General features: G+C 37.9%; 1 protein-coding gene across 1 annotated transcript in view; it reads left to right on the forward strand.

Moving 5' to 3' along the window:
• PTPRN2 (protein tyrosine phosphatase receptor type N2) overlaps window positions 1–25,159 on the forward strand; it is a 664,954-nt gene that overhangs the window by 208,760 nt on the left and 431,035 nt on the right. Inside the window, exon 4 of the mRNA XM_030008997.2 lies at window positions 24,629–24,746. Coding sequence (XP_029864857.1) covers window positions 24,629–24,746 — 118 coding nt within the window. The remainder of the gene's footprint in view (window positions 1–24,628; window positions 24,747–25,159) is intronic.

Genomic DNA, 25,159 nt, shown 5'->3' on the forward strand with positions numbered 1-25,159 from the left:
AGTAATTGAGATTGAAAAAAATTGAATGAATAAAGCTTTTGGCAGGGAAGGGGAGGAGGCAAAGTATGGGTTAAAGGTTATTCTTTGCAGAAATTTCATAAAATGAGAGGTAATGTGACTTTTGAGCTAGAATTGTTTGTGCCTCTGGAGGGGGTTTGTGGAAGAGAGGGAGGAGAGCAGGTTGGGGGGAGGGAGACGGAACCTGCAGAAGCACAATAAGAATAATAAGCTAGCTCCAAATATTCAGCTTTGTGGCATCTTATTGATTATATTACAAATTTCATCCTGAGATGTGCAGCCTTGACCATCTCTCTTGGTGAGCGGAGAGCAAAGGAGGAGGAACTGAGGAGGAGTCAGGACTAGTAATGCAGACGCCCCTTAGAAGCTTTCCTATCCAAGAAGTATTTCAGCATTGCTGTAAGTTGCCTTTGCTGCTTCCAGAGGAATGAATAGGCTTCATGTTTTGGTGCTTTCCTGAACTCTGCATTTCTGGTAATTTGAAAAATAATGAAGGTTTTTTTTTTTTCTATTATGAACTTGTATCTGCTTTCAGACTTCCTTCTGCACACTGACAAAACATTTTTCCCTCTACCTTCCTCCCCTCCCCAAAGAAAAAAATTCTGTCGTGAAAGTTAATCTTATGTTATTTTGGGCCTGGGGACTCTGGGAACAGACAGAAAGGATTTATATCCTTGACAGAGCCCGTGTTGAATAAAATATCACCATTATGGAAGCATTAATGTACTTCCATCTAGTGTGCTTTCCATACTGTATTGCAGTTATTTGAAATTTTTTAATTTTTGTCTTTGTGGACCAAATGTGTATAAACATATACATTCTTTATTTTAGTACAGTATTACTTTGTGTTCTTCTAATGCACATTGAATTGTGCAAAACACAAGGTCTAAGGATTTTTGCTCAAAATAAATTGATTTTTAAGGACAGCTGTTTTTGATACGTGCATGTTGTTTTCATACATGGCCTTTACATTTCTGTATAATGAAGCTCATCATTTGCTATGCCTTGAAAAGTCTGGCTTTGCGTGTCTTTTAATATATGAATAGTGCTCCTTATTTGGATAGAAGGATGCTTTCCACTTCCAAAATAATAATGAGACTTAAGTAAGATCATTTTTAATGAAATTCCTTAGGGATAGATGCTGGCTCAATTCTCATCCACAACTTTGTCAGTAAGTTGGAGATACACATATACTAGCTGCCAGTAAAAAAACTTCCAGATGACTTATAGACTATTGGAATTGTGAATAGTAATCAAGTCCTACCAGAGAATTTAGGATTGCCAACATGGCCCATTCAAAAAAAAAACATGAGGACAATGCAAGCTGGAGGTTGCAATGACAATATCTGTTCTGTTGAGGGTTTGTACTTGAGAAAGTTGTTAGGGTCATACCAGACAAGCAGCTCATCGGGGCTATGAGAGCTGGGGCAAAGAGAGCTAATGTGGATTGTGGATATAGATTAGAATAGTGACTTAGGGAGAGGGAAGTAATTTTCTCTCTATGTATTGCATTAGCCAGGCAGCTACTGGAATATCTTGTTCGGTTTTGTGTCTACATTTGTTTAAATTATGTTGGCAAATTGAAGAAGGTAAACGAATAGGCCTGAAAAATAATTTTTGAGAGAATGCCTTACAGTGAGAAAGTTAGAACTCCATCTGTTCTGCTTTTCTCAAAGAAAGAGAGACGATTTGCTTACAGTGCAGAAGGGCCTTAATGTGTCGAAAATATTGGTTACCTCTATAATCTAGCAGAGAAAGACAAGATTTGGCTGAAGTAGGCTGGAAGCTGAATCCAGATGAATTCAAATGGGAAAGTAGAAACAAATAAACAAACAAAAGAAGTAACCTTAATCATGGAGTAATACTTCATGAAAAACGAAAGTCAAGATAGTAATTTTTTCCAGCTTGAATAAGGCAACCCTCAGCACAGTATCACTATTGCCAACTCCGATAAATAAATGGGGAGGACAAACAGTGCAAAGGATTATTCTGTGTTGACAGAATATCATCATCAGTAAATTTTGAGAAGATCTAGACTCAAATTTTGAATCTTGCAGTAACCAGTCATAATAGCAGACTAGCAGCCGGTAACACTGATAAATATAATACTTCATTGTTTTGTACAAGCAGTATTATAACAACCAGAGCGATCAGCTTACTCCATACTATTGGAGCTTTGCTGTTCCCTTAAGCAGGAGATGGCCTTTGGATTTAACCAGTTGGGACTGTTTGGGAAGGCTTATGTTGGTCCAGGAAAGGTGTCTGTATTCTTACGATGGGGCTAGTGCTCCAGCTTGTGTCCAACACTACAGCTTCGTCCAGGTAAACAGGAAAGTAACCGTTACTGCAATATCGGCAAGATACTGAACCAACAGTTACATTAGTGTAACTTGGACTGCCAATTTAATACAAACGTTTTCTTAACGTGTAGTGTTCAGGAGTCACGACATCATGTCACGGTCAACAGGTCTGAACGTGAACCTTTGCACGAGTCCGGAGAGCCGGTTATGGGCCAGCTTGAAAATGGTCCGTGCAGAGGCGTGAGCAGCCAAAGCCTGTCATCGCTTCCTGCTGCTTCTAGGAAGGCTGAATTCAGAGGAACTATTATTAAAAAAAAGTCACGAATCATTCGCAGCTGAAATAACTTTTAAAACTGGGGTTAGCAGATAGATATAAAAAGTGCTAATTCTGTAAGTAATGTGTTACAATTAGAAATCATCATTAATTAAACACACTCATTTACAGAATGAGGTATTTTCTTTTTGGCATGTCTGGGTGTTCTCTTTACTTATATCTTTATTACTTGCAATTACAATTTATTACTTTCCATAAAAATGATAATTTTCAGGCATCCTAAGTTAAATGAATGATTCAATAATTTAAAACTGAGTATTTGTTATCTTTGAGGACCGCGAAAATGAATTGCATATTGTTGAATTTAAAATGCCAGTCTTGTGGATAAATCAGTCCCTGGGGAAGCTATGAGCAGCACTGTCACAAAGAGAGAATGGGAGAGGTTGCAGCATACAGATATTTACTTCTCTTGTATTTATGGCCTGATAGTCAGAGAGGCTGAGCGTTTGAAGATTCAGCTGTGGTGAATCTAGTTGAAGGTGCTTCCCAAAAATCAAATCTTCATATATATGTTCGCAGTTGACTGGAGGGAAAGAAAAGTTAAAACAGAGAAATAAGGCAGGGAAAAGATTCAGGCATGAGAAGAGTCTGAGTTGTGTGAAGTTAAATGTGGGCTGCTCTTTTGTATCTCGAGAGATCAGAGAGATTCCCTTTTTGTCTGAGTGGAAGATTTCATGCAGGTTTTGGAGAGAAATGATCTGCTGTCCTGGACCAAAGTCAGTGCCAGGGACACTGACAGGTTGGACTTCACCCTGTTTGTATGACTTTTACACCTTGTACAGGATGTTTAGATGCTTTAGCATCCTTGGGGGTGGCAGGCACTATATAAACGGAGGGTACTGTGTTATTAGCAGCAGTATCATTTCAATTACTCATTTGCAGGGATTGCCCTGCTATTCCCGACCACTTTGCTGATTATTTTAGGAGGTGGGTTAAATGGAGCGCAAATAGCACATGGAACAGTTTCGCTGAATTCAGTGGAAACAGAATCAGTTCCTGTGTAATTTCTGCAAATTCATTTTGTTGTCGTTGCTTTTTTCTCAAACCCTTGAAGTAACCCAAAACATTACAAATCAGATTTTTTGCCGTTATGCTTCATGTAAAAATCAACAATCGTGTATCACAGGCGATCATGAAGATGTTTTAGCATGGTGAAACACAAACTATTGATTTCTGGTGATCTGAACACGTGTGCACACATATGTATTTAAACTCTGCGTTTTTTCTCAGTTCAGGATCACATATTCAGGATGTTTACTTTGATCTTTAAGAAAAAAGGAAAGCTGAGGCTTTTGGCAGGGGCTGGGAAGGTAGCAAAACTAATAATTGAGGGGCTTGAATATGAAAACTAGCCTTGTGTCTCCACCTTTGTCTAGAAGAGGAAGTGAGAAGATTTTTATCACGCAGGGATACTGTCATCTCCTTTGTTGAAAACAGAATAAATATCCTGCCTAAATTCTTAAAAAAAAAGAAAATTACTTCAGCTTTATCTGAAAAATGTACCTTATTCCCTTTTCAAATTAGTCATTTCTGCTACACTTGGCATCTCCTGCCATTCAGTACCTTAATTGAAACTGTAATAATTGATGCCACCTTTACATATTTATTTCCTGGAGAAATAGTTTACACAGAGTCACAGATTCAGTAGATAAAAATAGCATTCTGGTCATGGGCTTTTCCCCTCGACTTGCTGCAATGATAAAAGTGATTTCCTGTTAAACAGGCAGCCTGGGACTGCAGTCGCACGTGCATGAAGCTTCTGATTTACAGGGGTGCTTAGCACCCTGAACTCCAGTTTAATTCAGTGAGAGCTTTAGCACCAATAAATTAAAGTCAAGTATGTGTTTGAACATATTTTATATACTGTGTGACAGGTTCTGATTACTTTCATTGTTGGATAAACTCAAGCCTGCGGTTTTTTTCCCCTTACTAAGTACTTTGTGGTGTTTCTCATGCTTATATAAACTATTAAGAAAAAACACAAAACCAATTCCCCTTCCCCCAAAGCTCCTGCCCCTCTTACTCTGTGTTTTAGCCTTTGCTTTAACGCAAACAATAGCATAACTGAATATTGTTGAAACCGATTCAGCAGTGTTTATCAATGATGCATCTGACTTAGCAAAGTGGCACAGGTTTACTGTATTGTGACCAAGCTCAGAAATTGCTTAGAGAGTTATGCCTGTTTTCAATAGCACAGATCTTTGAGTCACAGAAAATTCTTGAGACATCAGTGTTTATGATAATTTGGTTAAACAGTGTATGTGAGGCAATCAAGTGCTCATATGCATGAGTGAGCTGATATACAGAAGATATAATATCATTAACCACTGGAATATCCATGTCCAAGTAAGAAAAATACCAGGACAATTAACAAGCAGGAGCTGCACACAAGAGGTCTCATTATTACCCAGTACTGTATCATATTCTCTGCGTGTGTTATACACAATAGTTATGATTAATAAAAATAATAATAAAAAACCCCTTCTGAGGACTGCAAATCAAATGTTCAGAAGGCATTTCCTGCCTTAATTCAGTGTCTTTGTGCTTGTGTGTTACAGTGCAGTGTCTGATTATATGATCGCATGCTATTTTTTTCCACATAATCCCTGCATCGTTTAGTGCACAAGGAGAACCTATTCTTTGGATCACCTGGGATCTGAAATAGCTCCATTTGCAAGCTGATAGTTTAAACTCCTAGCAACCCAGACATGCCTACATAACCACCAAGCTTATCTAAGGTCTTCTGTCTCAGGAAATAAATTAACCCATTCATTCCTAAAAGCTAACCTTGGAAAAGAAGAGAAATCAAGTCACACATGATTTTTTATTTAAAAGCATTGCAGTTATTTACTGTTTTTCTACAATTTGAAGTCTCATTAATCATTAAATATTTATTGTCAGTAGGGTGTGAGCATGAACGAGTGAGATGTCGTCATAAATGGATTGCTGTCTGTGTTTCCTTTGAAAACTGTAGTTCTTGTTTATCATTATGAAAAAGAAATAATTCCATGTCAAACTTGGACTGCCGCATGGAATACAGGAGCACAACTGCCTTTCTAGGAACGTGTTAAATCAAAGCAAGGTTTATTCCTGAATCGAGATTTTTAATAGGAAATTTAAGTGGTTTTGAAACCCTAGTTACTGTGAATGCTGGAGGGAAGGAATGTGTTACTGTATCTACTTCTGAGCTGTATTTTGAGAGAGAGTCTGCATGAGTCGTCAAAGGTGCCTGTGTGAGATGTGACCTTTTCAGTTCATATTTATTATGTCTTCCCAAATACACACCGTAGCTGTACAGTGCCTGTCAACATTACATTTGGTGAAACTGGTTCTCTGGAAGGGAAGAGTTCTTTTTTAATCCTTAAATACTCCCCTTCTGAAGCTGGTCCTGAAAAAGAGAAAAACACTGTGAAGAAAATTGTAAGAAGGAGAGGAAGAAATATGTTTAAACCTTCTTTCCTCCCTTTCTTTTCCAAAATCCTTCCTCCTGTTATCTCATACTTCTCCTTGTGATCTATTCTTTGTTATTTCACTTTGTTTTTCTGAGGGCTTTTTTAATGAATGAAGTGCAAGTATCCCATCTCCAATAAAACACAGTGCATTTATGCTATGTTTTATATACACTGCGGAGTGCACCTCCCTTCCCAGAAGCGTCTCAGCTATAGCACCTGGGTTTTGCTGTCCATGGTGATCATGGAAGAAGGTATCAAAACATTTTCAGCCTTTCCAACACTTTTGGTGTCTCCTCCTGACTTGCAAGGCTCTAATTATAGCCCTTAAGCTCTCGCTGGAGTTGGGTGTCTACAGCAGGGTGGGCATAGAGGGATCAGAGCCATGGACAAGAAATAATGAAATGTACATTAAACCCATTGAAAACATGAAAAATATTCTGTAGTATAACCCTAGCTACCTGATCAGTAAGCTGCCCTATTTCAACGTTATGGATGAAAACCCTTGTGACATATACTGGTTTGGTGAAGACTTGTCTCAAAGCTGAATTCAATAGCTTTGTCCCTTCTGAATTAAATGGGGCACTCCCCACTCTGTCTGCAATTAAGAAAAGTAACCATTAAGTGTAAATAGAGGATATGACATTCTTTGAAGTGAGTAGTTAGGATTGGGTTGGTTTCAATCCTGAACAGGAACTTTTTGGAAACTAGCTTTTAACAAATGCTGGTTAGTAGTGTGAAAACTTATTAGATTTATCTGAATGCCTGAAAAGGAATCATATCAGACAGTCTGATTTGTGTCATTGCAGTTTCTCAAATCTTTCAGTTACGTCAGGCTATCAATATCTTCAACAACTGTGCAGTTGGTCTTTATAGTAGTATGCCCTTCCTAAATCCCCACTGTGAAAACAATTGTTTTCGGGTGGGCTGGATCTCATCTTGTCTAGAGGAACCTCATCTATCTTACTGCTTTGCACTGCTGCAGACAGGGTGGAACCACTCTGAGCGCAACTGGACTCTGAAAAAGGCCTTTGGGCAATCCCATAATGTTTCCAATAAATCAAAATAAACTGGCCAGCTGCTCTTTCATGTCCTCTCATTGTGCTGTATGTGTTGTTTGAAATAGGAGAAGGTCTTTTATGGACTGAATATTTTGGCAGGGAAACAAAAATAGCCTCCAGACCCCTCAGGTAAGCAAGTCTGGGTGATGGGAAAGCAGCTGGCAGAGATAAGCTTGTGGATGGCTGGGAGAGCTACACAAGTGCTGGGAGAAGAAGGAACCGTAGAGGAACGCAAGTTCTTGATTTTGTGATTGCAGAACACATCCTCTACAGTCTGGTGCCAAGAGGAGGGCCAGAGCTACCTTTTGTTTTAAGGAACCTTTTTTGCTCTCCGCAATCACCAGAGAATGAAGGGAACAATGTACTGGCTAAGATTTACAACCTGTATGACTTTGGTCTTTTTATTTACCTTTTATTCATCCATGAAAGAGTGACAATTGACCATCTGAAACATCTTTCACAGTCCTCATGGGCGTACTTCAAATGGGATGTTGGTGCAGATAAGTAAGCGGCAGCATCTGTACATTAAATGCTCTGTGGGCTTCATCGTTCTTTGCTTTGCATGGGCTTCACACCGTTGTGGCTCTATGGGGTGGAAATTAGACTGCTCATATTTTCTCATGTATGAATCAGCAGATAGTCCTAATTTTTGTCTCTCATTGAGGAACTGGAAAAAATAAATAAGGTCGAAAGTAAACATTCCCAAAATTCTTTTTTGTGTACCGACTTTCTGCAAAAATTTCTGCAGGTCTAACAGCTGTATAATGTATAAATCATTATAAACAAGGCTTGAAAGGAACTTCACTGTTTATACTATAGCTTCCCTGCCCTTTAGCAGTGATGAAAACTGAAAATACCAGTGCATCTTGAATTCAAAGGAGAAAAAAAATAGATGAGAGATCATAAAGGGGTAACGTGGTTCAGCTAGACTCAGCGTTTGGAATATTAAGCAGATTTGACCCATGCTGAGAAGAGTCTGAAGAGCAAATTCTTCTCAGCACCATCTCTTATGTCAGGACCCTGATTAACAAAGACATTTAAATAATGTCACTGCACTTCATACAATTTGAGCCTATTTTCTCTTTTGTATAGCTTGTGAATGTAATTTTTTTTTTTACTTGCCATATTTGACCTCTGTCTCCTAATAGTGGCAGGCAATGATACTTTGAATTATTATGCTGAATATAAATGTAAGCTTCAAAACTAACAAAGCTTTTGTTCCTTTCCTGATGAAAGCACAATTTTGCAGTTGCTTTAAATATTATAGCTCTAAGTCTGCCGTTGCTGCTTCTACTAAGGATTTCTCAGGGAATTCATTAGAAGTGTCTGTTTTCATAGCCTGGCTTGTGCAAATAAGAAGCAAGGATTTGAAAGTTCAGGGTATATCTTGCTGTGCTTAAGCTGCAGCAGTGTTACATATGCTGAACCTGTTTTTATGTTACTAGTGAGGAATAATGCAAGCTGAACTCTGAATTCCCTCATTAGAGGTTTAAGTCTCTAAGGCAAAACTAAGGCTAAGTTTTGATATTTGTTAACAGAATCCTGTGTGAATTAATATTTTCTGGGGGGCACACAGACTTTTGAAAGAACAATTCTAGAAAGATAAAGGTAAGGAAAAGCCACATGTGTTTTCCAGGCATGTGAAAATAATTTCAAGGGTCAGTGGCTTCACAGTTGGAATTAACAACATGGTAACAGAAAAAGGAAGAGGAGAAGGCAACTGCAGTCCCATTTTTTTTGTGTAATGCAAAGAACAGTGATGTTCAGAGAACGTCCCTAATGAAATAATGACGTTTCTAGAGATGCTGGCTGCTTCTCTTCATTACATGGATTTTTTTTATTTTTTTGGTTTTTTTTTAAATCTTCTTAATTAGATCTGTTTCTAGATGGAGAAGGGCTAGAGGAGAAATGAATGGACTAAACCTGTCAGGTGTCTTTCAAGCTATATCTAGAGATTCAGGGCACAACAAACTTCCCATGATGATAATTTCAGCTTTCAAGTGGCTTTGTACCTTTCTGGTTTTGGAAGAATGGAAATGAAACTACCATTCGTTTGATTGATATATCTCAAAATGGAAGGGATTTTAGTGAGAACCTGTTGTTCCCTTGCCGAATATTTAAATCAGAGTTTGCCCAAAGCCTCTGTGCTACGTTTTGAGATAGTCTGAACTGTAGTGAATGACTGCCAACTGTCTAGATGGAAACTGTAAATCAGGCAGCAGGTGAATGCGGGATTGCCTGTGCAAAAAATAACATTTTTCAATTGTTTTGCACATTAGGAACCTGTCATACTTCATCTCTGTCATACCACCCTAAACATTCTGTATGGAGACACAGGGAGCAGAGTGAAGAATATGAGATGACTAAATACACTTTTATGTAACAGGAAATTGTATCTTATTTAGATTTCATTCTAATCCATACCACGAACGCTTTGCGTTTCTTCCCTCAAGCCTTATTCTAACCCCTTAATTCATTGCACTTAGACAACATTAAAATTTTCCCCAAATTATTCCAAGTCAAAGCTGTCAGTTATAGCTGTATGGAATCAGAGCCACAAAAACTGAGAAGCTACTTACAGAGAATCATTTCTTGCTTCCAACAGGTTCTCAGTGCACTGTCACATAGCCAAAGAGAGCTGGTGAAAGGGCAGCTTTCCAGCATCTTGACACCTAGCTTTCAGTAATTTTCAAACAGGAGGGCTGGAATCTTTCCTTTCAGCCATTAAGATATCTTCAGGGTTGGTGTATGAGATGAAAGACCCTTTGCATTACATGTTTCAAAACTTTGCACAGTGTGTGGTGCTTTTGCCAATATTTAGTGGCTGCCATGTAATCCACCTTTCCTGCAAAGATCCAAAATATCCTGCTATTGTTGCATTAAGATAACTATTTAACAAAGCATACAGGAATTAGAGAAAAAGAAGTGGTATGTGCTTAAGCATTTTTTAAAAGCTTTACAAATCACTGCATGCAGACATCAAACCCAAATCCAAATTGTAAGAGAAGTGGGTTTATCTTTTATTTAGTATAAAACAATGCAGTAATGTAATAATCACATTTTCTAAAGTCTCATGGAGCACAACAAACCTCTTCATGCCAACTACAACATACTGTCCCCAGGGATGTCAATAAATAGAGTAAAATTGCTGACTTAGGTTATTCATCCTACCAGTCTCTATCAAATATTACTATAAATGGGAAAGGATTAGAACTATGTTTTGGTTTTTTTTTTTTTTTTTTTTTTTTTTTCTTTGTGAATGTGCTTTGTTTAACTCGGAAATAAAAAGTAACAAAGTACCTCATAGTCTTTTTATCCTCCGTTTTCCTGGATGTGTGCTTCAGAAGTAGTTTTTTTGCTCATCATCACCATCTAGGCTGTGGGGTTTTGTTTGCTTTTGAACTATGCCCATTTCAAATCCAGTTTTCCATTTTAAGGCAATTAGCAGCCTGGCAGCCATCAATAAATGGAGACTAATTTTTTTTTTTTTTTACTGTGATCACTTCTTCTAGCAATAAGCAGAAGGTCTTGATTTGAATCAATGTTTTTTTCCATTTCACCTTGTATTTTATCAATGAATATCGCCCCAAGATTTCATCTACCATTAAAATGTCATTTCTATGACAAGCTATGCCAACTATTTTCTGTTTAATTAACATGTTAAGCACCATTTGGGAGTGAAAGAAGTGTAGGTTTTGCTAAAAAGAAAAGAAATGCTGGTTCTGGTTAGTGAGGGAGGTGCACTGAAGGTGTGGGTCAAGTCAGGAGAACCACACGTCCAGTTTCTCCCCTGAAGAAAAGATCCTTATAAAAGGAGCGAGCGACAGGAGGGCTGCTGTGTCCCTGACTCTGTGGCTGGGAGGGCGTAAGATGCTGTGGGGATTATAACTCTGAAGGAGAGAGACTCTCTGTTGCTGGATCTCCATGGATTCTCTTTATCTGGTCTCTTTCCTTGCACTGTGCTGACAGCATTTCTCCTCAGGGAAATTCCCCAAACTCTGAGAAATCTACCATGGGCAAAAAGATGATATAGCTGCAGCTCTGCCATAGAAACATGTCATTATACTAAGCCAGTCGACATGCTCTTGAAGAATACTATTTGCTGTATAATTCAGAGCCCTGAACAGACTACCCCACACTCTTTGAAACCATGGCTGTTACAAAAACAGCTGGAAAATGAGGACGTTGCAATGCTTTCCTTGGAAAAGCATTTGGGTTGCGCCATGTCAGGCATGGCAGCAAATCTGGACTGTGCTGCTTAGCAGAGCAGCTCTGCTCTTTGGAGTGGGCATCCCACTGACACCGAGCAGACTGGTCCACAATTGACAGGTGACATTCAAGAAATTGGAGGAGATATAAAATTTTTTACTGTACTGTTCAGTTTTTGTATTTCATTTCTCTCTGAACCTGAAGATATAATTTAAAAAATCAGAATTATCATTCAGAAAATGAAGGATACATACTTAGGAAACACAAATAAATACACAGCGCATAGTATTGTCTGCTGTTATGCCAGAATAGTTTCTAAATTTTGCTAGAATTAGGTATTGTAACTCTATATTTTGATTTTTTAATTTATTTGGTATTGATATTTATTTCAGAAGGTGCTTATTGTGATACTAAAAAGATGTCAAAATCAACCGATTGCTTTTAGGTAGCATATGGAAGACCACTGCAAAATATTCCGATGCAGAATGGAAGTAAGTTAATGGGCTTTGTAGTAGCATATTTCACACAGCTTACAATGAAAGTCTAAATAAACAATAGACGAGCTTTCCTGTTTGTATTTAGCTTTTGCATTTAGAGTAACTTTTCCTTTCTTTCCTCGTTGCTTCTGGTACATTGCATGTGTGTTTACACTGCGTGTGTTTCTGAACAGGTTTTTAGAATTTGGACTCGGATCCAAACACGTGAATTCTTCAAGGGCAAAGGCAGCATCACTTGTCATTGATTCTGCCAAGCATTTAAGAAGAAGTGACATTTACCAAGGCTTGTTTTGAAGATTTATAAATGCAGTATAGATTTGGCAAGAATAGCTGCTTCAATAAATGTTGTGCTGTAGCATGTAAGCATGGGCTTTACCACCAGCGGATTCACTAGCACTTTGTCATCCAAGTAAAAATAAATATTCAATAAACAATTTATTAGGGATGTGAGTTCACTTCTGCTTCATTCCACTTGGAGGGACTTGACATCTGTTGCCTACATAGTGTTATTAAGGACACAATGAAATGAAGACAAATTAATTGTGGAATTGTCAAAACTATGTCAGGGAAAATTTCCCTGGCTAACAAAAATAATGCAAAGAATAAAAGGAGAAGGGATGTATCTTGGCTGTGTACATGAGGGTGTTTTGTATAATAGCTAGGGATAACTGAAACATAGTGTCTGACTAGAAGCTATTCTTTCATGGGCCCAACTTTTGTTTTCACAAAAGCGCTTTGCATTGCTCAGGTGGCATTTGAACAACTTACACTAAAAGTAAATAGGATTTACACTCATTAGGATCCTCATTTGGACTACCAGATTTGTGTGATGTTGCATTAATGTGAATGGTATCAGGATTAATAAAAAATTATGTACTGCTGTTAGCAATGCGAGGTCAGGTAGTGTGGGGTGAGTGGGAAAGGGTCTGTTTTATCTTTGTCGGTACAATAGTTACGTGAGTTCCCATTCAGGAGCGTTTTCTTGCACCAGTTCATCCAACCAGATCCTGCAAAGCCCCAAGCCATCAAAGGCTACACAAAGAATTGGGGCAAAACCTGTTCTGGGCGACTGTCTAGCTAAACTTCACCAGTACCGATGGAAAGAAAGATTTATTGTAGAGTGTTTATCCACATAGAATAACCCAACAAAATAACCTGCTCAGTGTCTAGGAAAGCCACGGAAAATAAGTGGCCCTGCTTCTGTGCCAGGTACCGCTGGGGGAATCCTGGGTGGCATCCGAATGTGCAGGACAGGCGGCTCGGCAGCAGGGACGCCTGGTGACGGCATCACACCTGGCAGCGTTGGTGCTCGGGCGGCTGAAATCTGGTGTGTTGAGACAATCTTATTTAGCCTCGGCCGTAATCCGGGATCACAGATAAGTACAAAACATCATACACACACAAAGTATATAAACATCACAGTCAACCAGGCGGATTTTTTTTCTAATTACAGAATGGATGGGGAAAGAGAGAGTTAATTGTTTTTGATGACATATCAACGTGGCATAGGAGTATCTTTGCCGTAACCTTGGAAATCTTGACCAATTCTAATGTAGTTTCAAGCAAACAGGATGGTCAAAAATTCTCTTTCTGAGAAACACCGAATACATTTCACTTTTAAAAATGTAAAAGATTCAAGGGCATATCTTGGTACTGCATATAGTGAAATGAATCGAATCTGACTAACTGCTAAATATAAAGTACAAAAGCTACGGTCTTATTTGGCTGTCAGGACAGGCTTCTTCAGTTTATACGTTTGAACCTTTGGCATTTAGTTAAGAAGTAATTGATAGAAGGAAATATTTTCTTTCGTACGTCATATAATCTGAGTAAAGTAAAATCTATATCTATAAATATAGTTTAGCTTATATATAGACATAGAAGTAAATGGTGCGTAGGAGTAGCAAATTAACAATAAATTGTTGAATTTGCAATGCCTCATGTTTCTGTTTTATTTGTTGTAGTAAATAAAACAAGTTAATCCTAGGTTCTAGTTTACTCCTTGCAACAAATAGTCCTAAAGTGTAAAATAAAAGGATTGTTTCTCTAGAAAAAAGAGAGTATTTTTTTCTGTTTGAAAGTGGTAACACTGTGTGAGGTACTGTGAATAGGGAGTACCAGACGAAGGCCAGATTTGTAGCATGTAAATGGGTAAGCAGGACATTTTCAAGAGTTCATTCACTCATTGTTCTTTCCTTTCCAAGATTTGTGCATTTGGGGCCATGATAGCAAACATTTTCTAGGAAGATTGCCTTGCTGAGCTACAGATTTGGGGACCTGAAGCACGAGCATTCTAGAGTGAGAAAAGGGCAATTCTTTGTGTTTTCATTCTGGTATTAGGAACAGCTAGGGAGGAATGTGTGGAGCTCTTGGACACCTTAGCTCTCAGATACAGCAAAATATTCTCAGATACCAGAAATCTGGTCAATGAAACAGAGATCTTACATTAAATAACAATATACTTGTAAAATATATGCAATAGTCTGGCTTTTTAACTTTATGTCTTTTGTTGTGAATTAGCTTAAACTGCTATCAGAGCAATCAGATTGATTGCTGCAGGTTTCATCTATCATGGCTGTTATAAACAGAGGGCTAACACTGCTGATAATTAAGGCCGCATTACTTTTTCCAGTATTATTTATATGTCTATTGGAGTAGTTTATAGATGAATAGAATAATCGATGTTCCCTTCTTATTACATTTATGCCTCTCTTAAAAAGAATTAATATGCAGGTTTTGTTTTCTTAACGTGGGAGAAAAATGCATGTGACATTTAACCAGGATACCCTGAGGAAGTGGGAAATAATGCACGTGAATGTTCCACTGCATGAAAAGTATGGTAATAGGTAGCAGTCGATTATCTAGAAATATATCACTATTTCTTAAAGCTGACAGCCACTGATCAGAAGACTTGTCTTCAGTAACAATACTAAGTGAAAGAGTGAAATATGAACTACACCACCAATGTTTTTGAAATGGTTTAACGTTATTGCTGGTTCACTTCAGTGTTTGCTCTAAAGGAGGTTTGCTGCTTTGTATGCCATTCAAAACTGCTGATGGACAAATTTCTGGAATAAATGGTATTTTTGAAAATACATTCACTTCCTTGATATTAGTTGCTAGTCCTTAAACAGTACAAATACACTGAAGTTAAGAAAGAAAAGCACCTACGTGCTGCTTAGCTAGTGACACGTTGTAGTAGCTCCTGGTGGCTTCTGTCACTGTTTCTTGTTTATGCCAGCCCAGTTCTGAAATATTTGAATGCCTCACAAAATGCAGTACAACTTTAACCCCTGAAATTGTGTTTTATTATATCCGTCTTGCAGATAGAGAAGTGAATCCCAGGGTTTTTGTTGCATTACAACTTGAAGGGCAGATTCAAAAGAAGGCGGACGTGCTTTCAGTCCCCCCCTCCCGGTGCTAACGCCCCTGTGGCTCAGCCTGCAGGTCCAGGCTACATCTCAAACCGTGGTCTTTGCCCAGAGGAAGTTCTCTCTGGTTCATATTGAGCACAGTGGGTGCAGCAGGTCTGCACAGTTTATATTAGACCTTGGTGGCATGAAGCTAGTGGAGCTATTTCAGAATATTAAGATTTTAGCTGAGCATAGAACGTGTAAAGGTAAAATTGCTCCCAAGAAGGATAGGAATTTTATATTCCCTCTGTATGTTTTGTTTCAGTGTTATGTCATCATGACATGTTTTGAGGCATTTTGTTAATGTCAGAGTTTTCAGTAAATGACATTTAAACCTAACATCTCTTGGTGATTATGAGCAAAAAATGAAGGAGCTTTTTGAATGAAGTGATGAATGGACATCAGCTGGAACTGTGTTCACAAAGACTCAAATTTTAGGGACTTTCAGTTCATATCTGATTATTCCAGTTCTTCCACTGTAAACATTTTAATTCATTGACAGTCTTGCTCAAAACTCATTCAGAGATTAAAAAAATAATAATAATCTTGGTTTTAGTGGTATTGTGATACATTGTGGTAAAATTGAATCACAGCTCATAGCATGGCATATTTTAAATATTCAGAGAGATCAACCTCAGAAGGCAGTAAAGAAGCTAGAAAGAACTAGAAATCTGAGTGCGTGCAGCTGACAAAGCATCAATGTGAATCTGGGAATCAGCATTACATGAATTGTCCAAAAATGTTATTAAAGCTCACTGAGGTGTTAACTCTGTGAAACAAGGGAGGGAAAATGAACACCAGGTAGGAAGTCATGTCAGTCAGAGCTTCTCTCACTAAATCCTTTACATTGTTGGCTAAAATAAGTCAAATAACCTCATTTTTACCCATGGTCACCAGCTAAATACATGGGCGGACACCCCGTACCTTAGCTGACATGTGGTACAGTAATTTGTTAATTGTAATTTGCTTGTAAATCAGAGCCCTGAGGTGCAAAGACTAAAAATGCTTAAATGAAAAAATATCTGCCATGCAATGTACAGTAAAGTGCATTGCATTCTCTGTTGCAGTTGTTGGAAGTTCAAGACCCAAAAAGTTTAGGCACACAGGAGAGTAGGAAAAAATATAATTCAAATACTCCTCCAGCTGAAAATGCTACGCTGCCTTTCAGTGTTGAACAAATTCACGTTGTGTATTTTCTGTACACGGGGTGAGTTCAAAATGAAACCTGAGGAGCACTAATCAGCTTTTTGGGGGAGCAACATGACCTGCAGACTGTTCGTCTTTTCTTCAGGCGAACTGACTTGGCTAATGTACTTCCCTGGAAAACTCCTGGCTTTCAGCCACCACGATCTTTACAAGGTTCCTAAGGGAACCCTAGCTTCTGCAACTGCTGTGTTTTTATTAATAATAATAGCAACAATAACAATTATTGCTGTTATTGCTGTAGAAAGAGACTGTACAAATGCATGCAATAAATGGCCTCTTCCTGGAGGAATTTACAGCCCAAGAGAAGTGGCTTAAAAGTGGAAAACGGAGGATATGGTTCCACACAAACTATATATAGACTTTCTGCCTCTCATTTAAAGTAATAAAAAAACCAAACCTTTTTTCTGCTTTAGTTTGCATTGGTCTTGATGCAGGACAGAGCATGGTGAGCAGGAGACCAATGGCCCTTGCTAGAGAAAATGTTTCAAGTATGTCGGATTTCCCCGTGTGATACACTGTGAATATCCTGCAGAAGCCTTTGGTCTGACTCATACGTTCCCTCCACGCTGCCGATACAGTGGTCTGTACATTGGTCTTAAAGACTTACGTTCAGAACCCAATGTGGAGGTGCATTCGCATCTGCAACCTTTGCCGTGCTGCCTGGTTTGGCACTCCTGTATACTGACTTTGCATGTGCAATTGAAAGCACTCCTCTGCAGCCGAAAATTGATTTCTCACAAACATCAATGAGACTTCAGAAGTTACATAAAATGGGGGTGAGAACCACTATGCAAAGCGGAAAGAACAGTTCTGCTTGTAGGCATTTAAAAATACATGAAGAACTGTAGATCTGAGAAGAATTTGCTAGAATATGTGTAACCTGTATATCCACTTAGTTTTCTATACTTATTTAAGTGCCAGGACATTTCTGACCAATTCTACCTTCTTACAGGTGATGTTTTAATTCCCAGACTGAAGACACTTCAAAAGTCCTTTCCCAGGAACTATATTTTTCATGACAATAAGACTGTCATCCTACTGTTAGCATCAAATGAAATGGATAAAATAAAACGAGAAGGAAGACCTGCTGATTTTATATGCATTGTTAACTACTATTTGGACAATATGTCCATTCTTAGCATTGTACAGTCTAGCATTACAGCCAATTTCTGCATGCTAAAGAGATTCTGCATTATGAGATGAATGAATGAAAGTTTAGAGTTGTGTAAGACATCTCGGAAACAAATAATAAGATAGAAAAGGAAGGAGAAGGGAACAGAAAAAATGAAAGATATTTTGACAGAAAATGGAAGACCGCCACTACTTATTCTAAAAAGAGATTGCAGAACATTAATGTAGTAAAGAGAGCTGTTTTGCAGTGTAGAACTAACGTCAGGCTTTTGGGGTTAAATCTGGAATAGTCACATGCACTTTGATGTGATTGTCAGCTAACACAGGTGGGTTCAAAGCTCGGTGAAACAAGCAAAACAGTCTCATCTTTATTTTAGTATCACTATTTTGGGTGCATGTGAATATTTCCTCATGTTCATGAAAACTCCTTGGGCTGACAGCACTGAGGAAATGTCTGTGCATAGTTCAAGGTCAGAAGGAAATGGAGGAATAGAAGATGCACCTTTACTCACCATATATTAGATTTGATTGGTTTTTTTTAAATATGTCACAGCCTACACACCACAGAGAGCCAGTCAAGTTAAAGACATAAGGGTAAGGGACCATGAATTAAATTAAGGTTGAACATTAATATAAAGTTGAAACCACGCAAGAAGCCCACTTTTGCGTATCTTCCTTCCTAAAAAGCATTGCTGTGAACAGAACCATCTGCTTTCAGGTTGAGGGTCACCAATTTGTGAAAAGGATTATATGACATGGTGAATAGCATGGGATTTATGTCAAGCATTTGGGAAGTATTTTTCATGTATCCATTCTGTTCTAGTCTTTGGAAAGTAGCCTATTCTAGTTGCAAGTTAGATGATATATTTTGCATTATCATATTATTCTTTTATTACTCTCAGTTCCAGTGGCAGAAAAATCTTATGTAACGCATAGAAACTTTCTTTTGTATAAACCAATTATTTGTAGCTGTCTACAAGAGCTGAAACAGAGGTAAGGAAACATTGCACACTGGTTCCTGTGAGAGCATTTTATAATCTCCTTGGCAAATGAAGCACTCATTTGGCTTTTTCAAATAACAGAAATTCCAAAAAACTGAAGAGAAAAGCCTTCCCTCCACCTTCTGGGATAGTTACTTAGAGTAAATTAAAATCAGGGCTGTGAGAAGATCACGCTGGTAATTTAATTCTATGGAGATTATCACTTTTATGTATAATAAAACAATATATGAAAATTTGAAACCGTAATCCTTAGGCAGCCCTTTCATCTGTTCATTCAAATGGAAGCTCTTTGCATGTGAGTGTGAATGAATCGCTGCTGAATGCAGCGACTGAAATTCTTGTGTATTATAAAGATCCCACTAGAAGCTCCAAAAGAGGGGAACAAATTTGCTGATGCAGATCTGGTACTTGACACTGCTGCCGGGGAATTCAGTGGAAAAGGGGAGGAAACAACAAAAGCTCCTGAAGACTTCCAGGAGACGATGACCACAGTACCTGCTGAAATGGGTTGAACAAGAGTGGTGATGGCTGCTTGTAACTCCCAGCCATTTCTTCAAATACAGTCTGTACCAGATTTTCTTTTCATCTAGAAGACAATGCAATGTTTGACCAGAGCAAACCAATCTAACTGGAGTAAGCTTTCATGGAAGTGTAGTGCAAAACCATCTTGGCAGATTTTCTTCCAATTTTGTAGAAACCGTCTTTAGTCACAATTTTCAGAACAAAGGAATATTCCAAGCCAAAGATACAGGGGAATTAAAAGGTTGTGGTTTAAGAGGTGGGTTTAACTTATCTATTACTGCTTTTACCATTAACCTGCCATTGTGAGTTTTATTGCAAAATTGCTTTCTGAACAAGTTCTAGTTTTCTTATATCGTAAAAGGAAACATCAGGATTTTATAATTTGGCTGCATTCTCAGGTAGAAAATACAGCAATTGAAGGAATTTTGTTATACACATGGCAACCTCAGCATTAAAGCTGCAATTTTGACTTAGCCAGTACTGAAATTTGTGAACATTATTGAATATGTCCTTGAGCTCTGAAAATGGAGGTCTGAGATGAGAACAAGTGCAGCTCCTCTGGAGAATGTGGAAAGGCAGCCTGCAGAAAGGCATGTCTATACGTTGACCTATCTGTTGTGAAAATAGGGAAGAAAGCCAATCATTCCCAATTCTGCAGACGTTCTGACAGCTAAAGTAGGCATTAACAATTTGCAACACATGGCATGGGGGATGAAAGTCTCTGAGCTCTACAACTGAGAGTTTCCTGGCTGAAATGAAGTAGCAGTTGAAAGTAGCTCAGAGGAAAACCTATTTTATTATTCACCATGTAGGGACAAAATGGATAACATTACCAAAAACCGGGAAAAAATAATGTCAGAACTCAAAAATAGTAACATGTTCTGCTGAGGTTTTTTGGCCTTTATACGGGGATTTTCCTGACAGAGAAAAATCAAGTTTTAGTATACAGGTTTCTGCCAATATATAATAATCTCCTGTCACTTTGAATGGACTTGGTACGTAAAAATAATTTTGTTGCTAATATACTGATGCAGAACTAATCATTTTGGATTTCGATTGGCCCAAGAGCTGCAAGAGTCTCACAGTGTTATCCTGTCAGGCGCAGGTTTTGCTGGACTTGCCTGCAGAGCCCTGTGCAGCCTCAGCCAGGCTAGTCGGGAAAAGGGTCGGCAGTACAAGCAGGAAGGTTTGCCCGGCCAAATCTTGGGGTGGCGAGAGCTGTTTCTTTAAAGGACTTAAATTGGGCTCTACTGATTTACACCAGAACTCCTTTGCAAGGTTAAAAAGCTGTTGTGTTTCTTGCTTAGGCCTTCAGAGGGAGTGAAGGTTATTTGTATGAATAATTCTGAACTAGAATAAGTTGAGACGGAGAAGTAGCAGATGAATGTTTTCAACAGTTGCTAATTTAATTTGCATGCATTGAAGATGTGGTCAGGTATATTTGGAAGGCATCAAGTTTCTCTAAGGTGAAAAACAGAGTCAAAACCACAGGAAAGAATGCCATTACTTAGAAAAATTGAACAGCCAAGAGAAGGAAATAGATATTTGAATTTTGATTATTTTTCAATAATTCTGGGTAATTGGTATAGCAGCAAAGCAAATTAAGCAGGTTAAAAGTGAAATTGTATGATAAATGTGAAAACAGTTTTGACTTTAAATTTGGAGACAGAAGTTAGTATTATCTTCACCAGCTTGAATCTGTGAAAAATGTTTTCTTCACTATTTACACTGCTTGCTTTTGATTTTATTTCAGTTAATAAAATAATTCTTAGACATATACGCTCTGTTGACATTAGTCATTGCCAAGTGTTGAACATAATGGGGACCTAGACAATAATAATTTCATTATTATTTTTGTAGTTGTGGGTAATAATAATAATTAATTGTGCTGTGGAAAGAAAAGATCCAGGGAGATACCTGATGATAATAAGGAAAGACTGTGTTGTATCTGGAGCACGTCCATTGGTTTTGATGAGCAGGTTGGGTTTACTAAAGGTATTAATATCTTGTCTTCACTTTTTACGCTAGCATTCCCTTTTTGCATACATTTAAGTTATGGAGTTTCAATTAAAATAAAAAAAGAATTAAACCTTGGGCTCTGACAGCAGTGAAAAGTGCTACTTTTTGTGGGGAACATTTGTACCAATGCCTATTTTTCACGGGGTCTTACTACTGTCAATGCCCTTCAACTGAGAGCAATTTTATATCTGCTGCTGCTGCTGCTGCTGTTGTCATAGTATTTGCGTCACTCCAGTGTCTACTGGACTCCTCCTCTCTTTCTGTGGCATTGTCCGTCTGTGGGAATTCACAGTTGGGAGACGCAGGTCCTGGGCAGACCTGCAGCAGGGGGGATGGTTAATCAGGGGTTGGGCGTCCTCCCGTACCGTTCCCCGTTAGTGACATGGAAGTAATATGTGTACAAGAGCACCGCTGTGATCCTGCTCAGCCAGTGGAGATAAATTGTAATAATTGGGTGGTGAGGCAGGAGCTGGCGCTAGGTGTGACGGCAGAGACAAAGGGAACAGGAAATCGCCATACGGCGTCATATGCTCCTTCTCAACCTTAATTTTGATTGCAGCTGTCAGCGTGGCATTATGGTTCTTGAATGTGCTGTTTTATTGAGCTCAGGGTGTGGGAGAGCTTTTTTTGAAATTGAAACAATGCTGGAAAATGATTGGCATAAGGTTAGCTTTAGACACGTTGCAGTTCCTGAGATGGTTGCATAAGAAACAGCAATATGAACTTATTGATGAGGGGATTTTTGAATTAGTTAAGATTTGCATTTTTCATCCATGTCTTGTTCTAAGTCTTATGTGAGTTAGAAGTGCTAGGAGATACAGTTGAGAAGGCATATTCCCTTAACTCTAGTTTCTTAGGCTCTATAACAAGTATTCTGTTTTTCTTTCATCTATTTGCTCTCCTTTAATGCCACAGTTGTATTCTTTTGCAGTATTAAGGATGGTATACCTGTACTGGCTTGAAATGCATTAGGAGAAAATGTTAAAATAGTGCTGCAGGAGAAAGAAAATATACTGAACTTAACAAAAGATACACCGTTATCATGACCAGAGAGAACTGGGATTGCAATGGTTTCTCATGCTCTTTTACCAAAAACATTGTTTTGTGGAGGCATAAAAACATAACTGACTATTGACCCCTCTGTCTGCAGCCATATATAATGCTCAGGATTGAAAGAAATTAATTTCCTGTCTGTATAGAGGTACTGCAGATAAACTCTTCTTGCTTTAATTTGAACAAAACTCTTCAGAGTAATTCTGTGTATTTTTCTTCAAAGTTTATGTTATTTATTTTGTATTCTTTAGCCTTTAATAGGGCTAGTATTGGCTTAGAGTTACAAAGTGAAACTGTAGTGACTTTGGACACATAGTTCATAAATTAGTAGTTTTATGGCTATGTTAGTGATTTTAATATATATGTATTTTAGCTGAACTTTTTTTGTTGCACATTCTTCTAAACTGAATGTTATCTTAGTTTTTTCTCCTGCATGAATTTATAAAACAAACAGAAGTGTGTAGTGCTAGGCAACAGAGAAGTAAACTCAAACATACATATACATACATAAAAACTTTCATGTAAAAATCATTTTAATAACACTACACCAAAATAATCATAGGTGCATGGTGACTCATTTTTTGGTATTCACATAAAAACATGCTCTGAACAGCCTTAGATTGAGATTTGTGAAATTAGTTGAATCCATCTACTTACACGGCACATTTGAAAAGGTGAGATTTGCATTTGAAAAGGATGAATCAGAACTAAAAATAGATTAGATAGAGATTCTTCCCCCTCCCAAGGGTCTGGAGTCATTTACTGTAGCCATTAACATCTAACATGATTTCAGGTGAAGTGTTTCCTCAATAAATTTGAGTAACATTTTTATTTAAGAAAAGGAGAAAGAAGGAGCAAAAGCAGAATGTCAGAGAAGTGTCAGAGAGCTTTTTTGTTTCTTAAAGCCTTCATGCATACTTACATAGGTTCTAGATTGTTTGTTATTATTATTTTCATTAACAACAACAACAAAAAAGTTTGGGAGGCAGTCCACCTAAATCTTGCCCAAATGGGGACTTTATTTCCTAAAACTTGTCTAAATCCCAGACAACAGCACAGTTTGAATACTTCCTAGGACTGTCTAATCTTATACCCAACTTCTTTAAGTATCTCCTCCTTAGGCTGAAAATTTGATAAAGTAATTTTTACTTCTGCATGCTCAGAACTGTCTGCTTTGGCAGAATGGACAGATCTCCTATTTAGACTTCTTTTTTAATTCTGGGCTTAAGTAAACAGACCATGAAATCCACCTCAATACAGTGGAAAAATCTGAAGAATGCATCCCTTTTTTTTAATAGTCCACTGGATAAAGCCCTCATCCAAGGAGTGAGGTGGTGAAGTTTTGGGTTCTGCTGAGACTGACAATGTTTTAGCTGCATCATAAGAGACTGCCTATACTAACAAATCTGATGCTGACTACAAATGGTGATGAAGTTTGTAACGTGTGTATGAAATAGGGGCTGAACCGGACATCTCCCTCCCGAGGCTGATTCTAACAACTAGATACATCCCCTTCCATCTGGTGCTAGAGGGTATTTTTCTTTAGGTGGTTTCTTACAGGAATATATTAGCAGGATAACCATATCTGGAACTTTTATCAGTATTAATTTGAGGGTTTTGTGGTGTTTTACTGCACATGGCGTAAAAGCAGAAATTCTCTTTAATTATGTGATATTTAGTTATTAGATAATTACATGGGTAAGTTCTATGAACTAAAGTGTTACCATAACATCTAAAATCTAGAAATCGGGTAACAATTATGTTTGGAGTTATATCATTATTTCAAGTATAATTACCGTGAGATTGGCAGTGCATGTAATTAATGAGCAATCACTGGAATTTGCCTTCATATTTGCACTTCCCTCTTGTTGTAAAGTTCTTTGTCACAACATTTAAGTATAAAGATAACATAAATTGACCTCCACATGTGTTATACTACAACTCAAAATACTTCCACTGCAGTACTAGCTCCTTAATGTTCTAAAAGTGTAGTTTCATGGAGAAAACAGAGAAAGGACAGTGTGCTGTGAATGGGGAAGAAGTGGAGCAACCTTTCAATAGATACCAGCTGGTGAGGTAACTCTTTTCCATAGCTGTCCAAAGTAACCCTTTTTTCTCCATTAATGCTAATTTGTAACTAGCTGAAATTCTGCTAAGAGTAAAGTATTTCAAAATCTCCTCACATCATCTACTGTCTTCCTTCCATTGTAAGGAAAGTTTGATTAACAAAATTTCATGCAGAAGAGAAGAATCTGTAGTTCACTCTTGGGTTCCAATTGAACAGAGCTTCTTTTTTCTTTTTTAAAAATATTGCTTATCTAGGACACATTTTTGCCAAACTTTGAAGTTATTAAATAATGGGGTTTCTTCTTTTTTTGTTTGTTTGGTTGGTTTTTTTTTTTCATTATTTATTAGGTTTTACCTGGCGAGATGATTATACACAGCATGTTATTGGTCAGGAACTCTCAACCATTCACAAAATCCACAACAGACGCCCTGATATATTTGCATCTGAAGGATCTGATACAGGAAGGTAAGTCTTCAATGTTTTTTTTGCCTGATAGGTTTTTGGGAGGGTTTGCAAATGATGAGAAATAGATTGGCACTGAAGCTGAATTAAACACATCACCAAACCCACTATCTATATGATAAAGGGAAACCAGTCGTACGACAGCACTGAAAACAGCAGTAGAAAACCAGCAGACAGAATGAATGAAAACACTCAACCCTGTTCTGATTATCATCAAGTTCAGAAAATATGCCTTTTTTTGTTAATTTAGGTGACAGAATTCAAAACATCAGGTCTTTTATTCAGTTTATGCAGTGTCAAGTGTCAGTTCGGCCACCTCTACTTATGACTGGCTTAAAAAAGCAGAGTTATATAGTAGCTCATCCACAGGAGACATTTTATTCTGGAATAAGCCAGCAAAAAGAAACAAAAAGAAG

The sequence above is a fragment of the Aquila chrysaetos genome, chromosome 3 (assembly GCF_900496995.4).
Source record: "Aquila chrysaetos chrysaetos chromosome 3, bAquChr1.4, whole genome shotgun sequence".
Lineage (NCBI taxonomy): Eukaryota > Metazoa > Chordata > Aves > Accipitriformes > Accipitridae > Aquila > Aquila chrysaetos.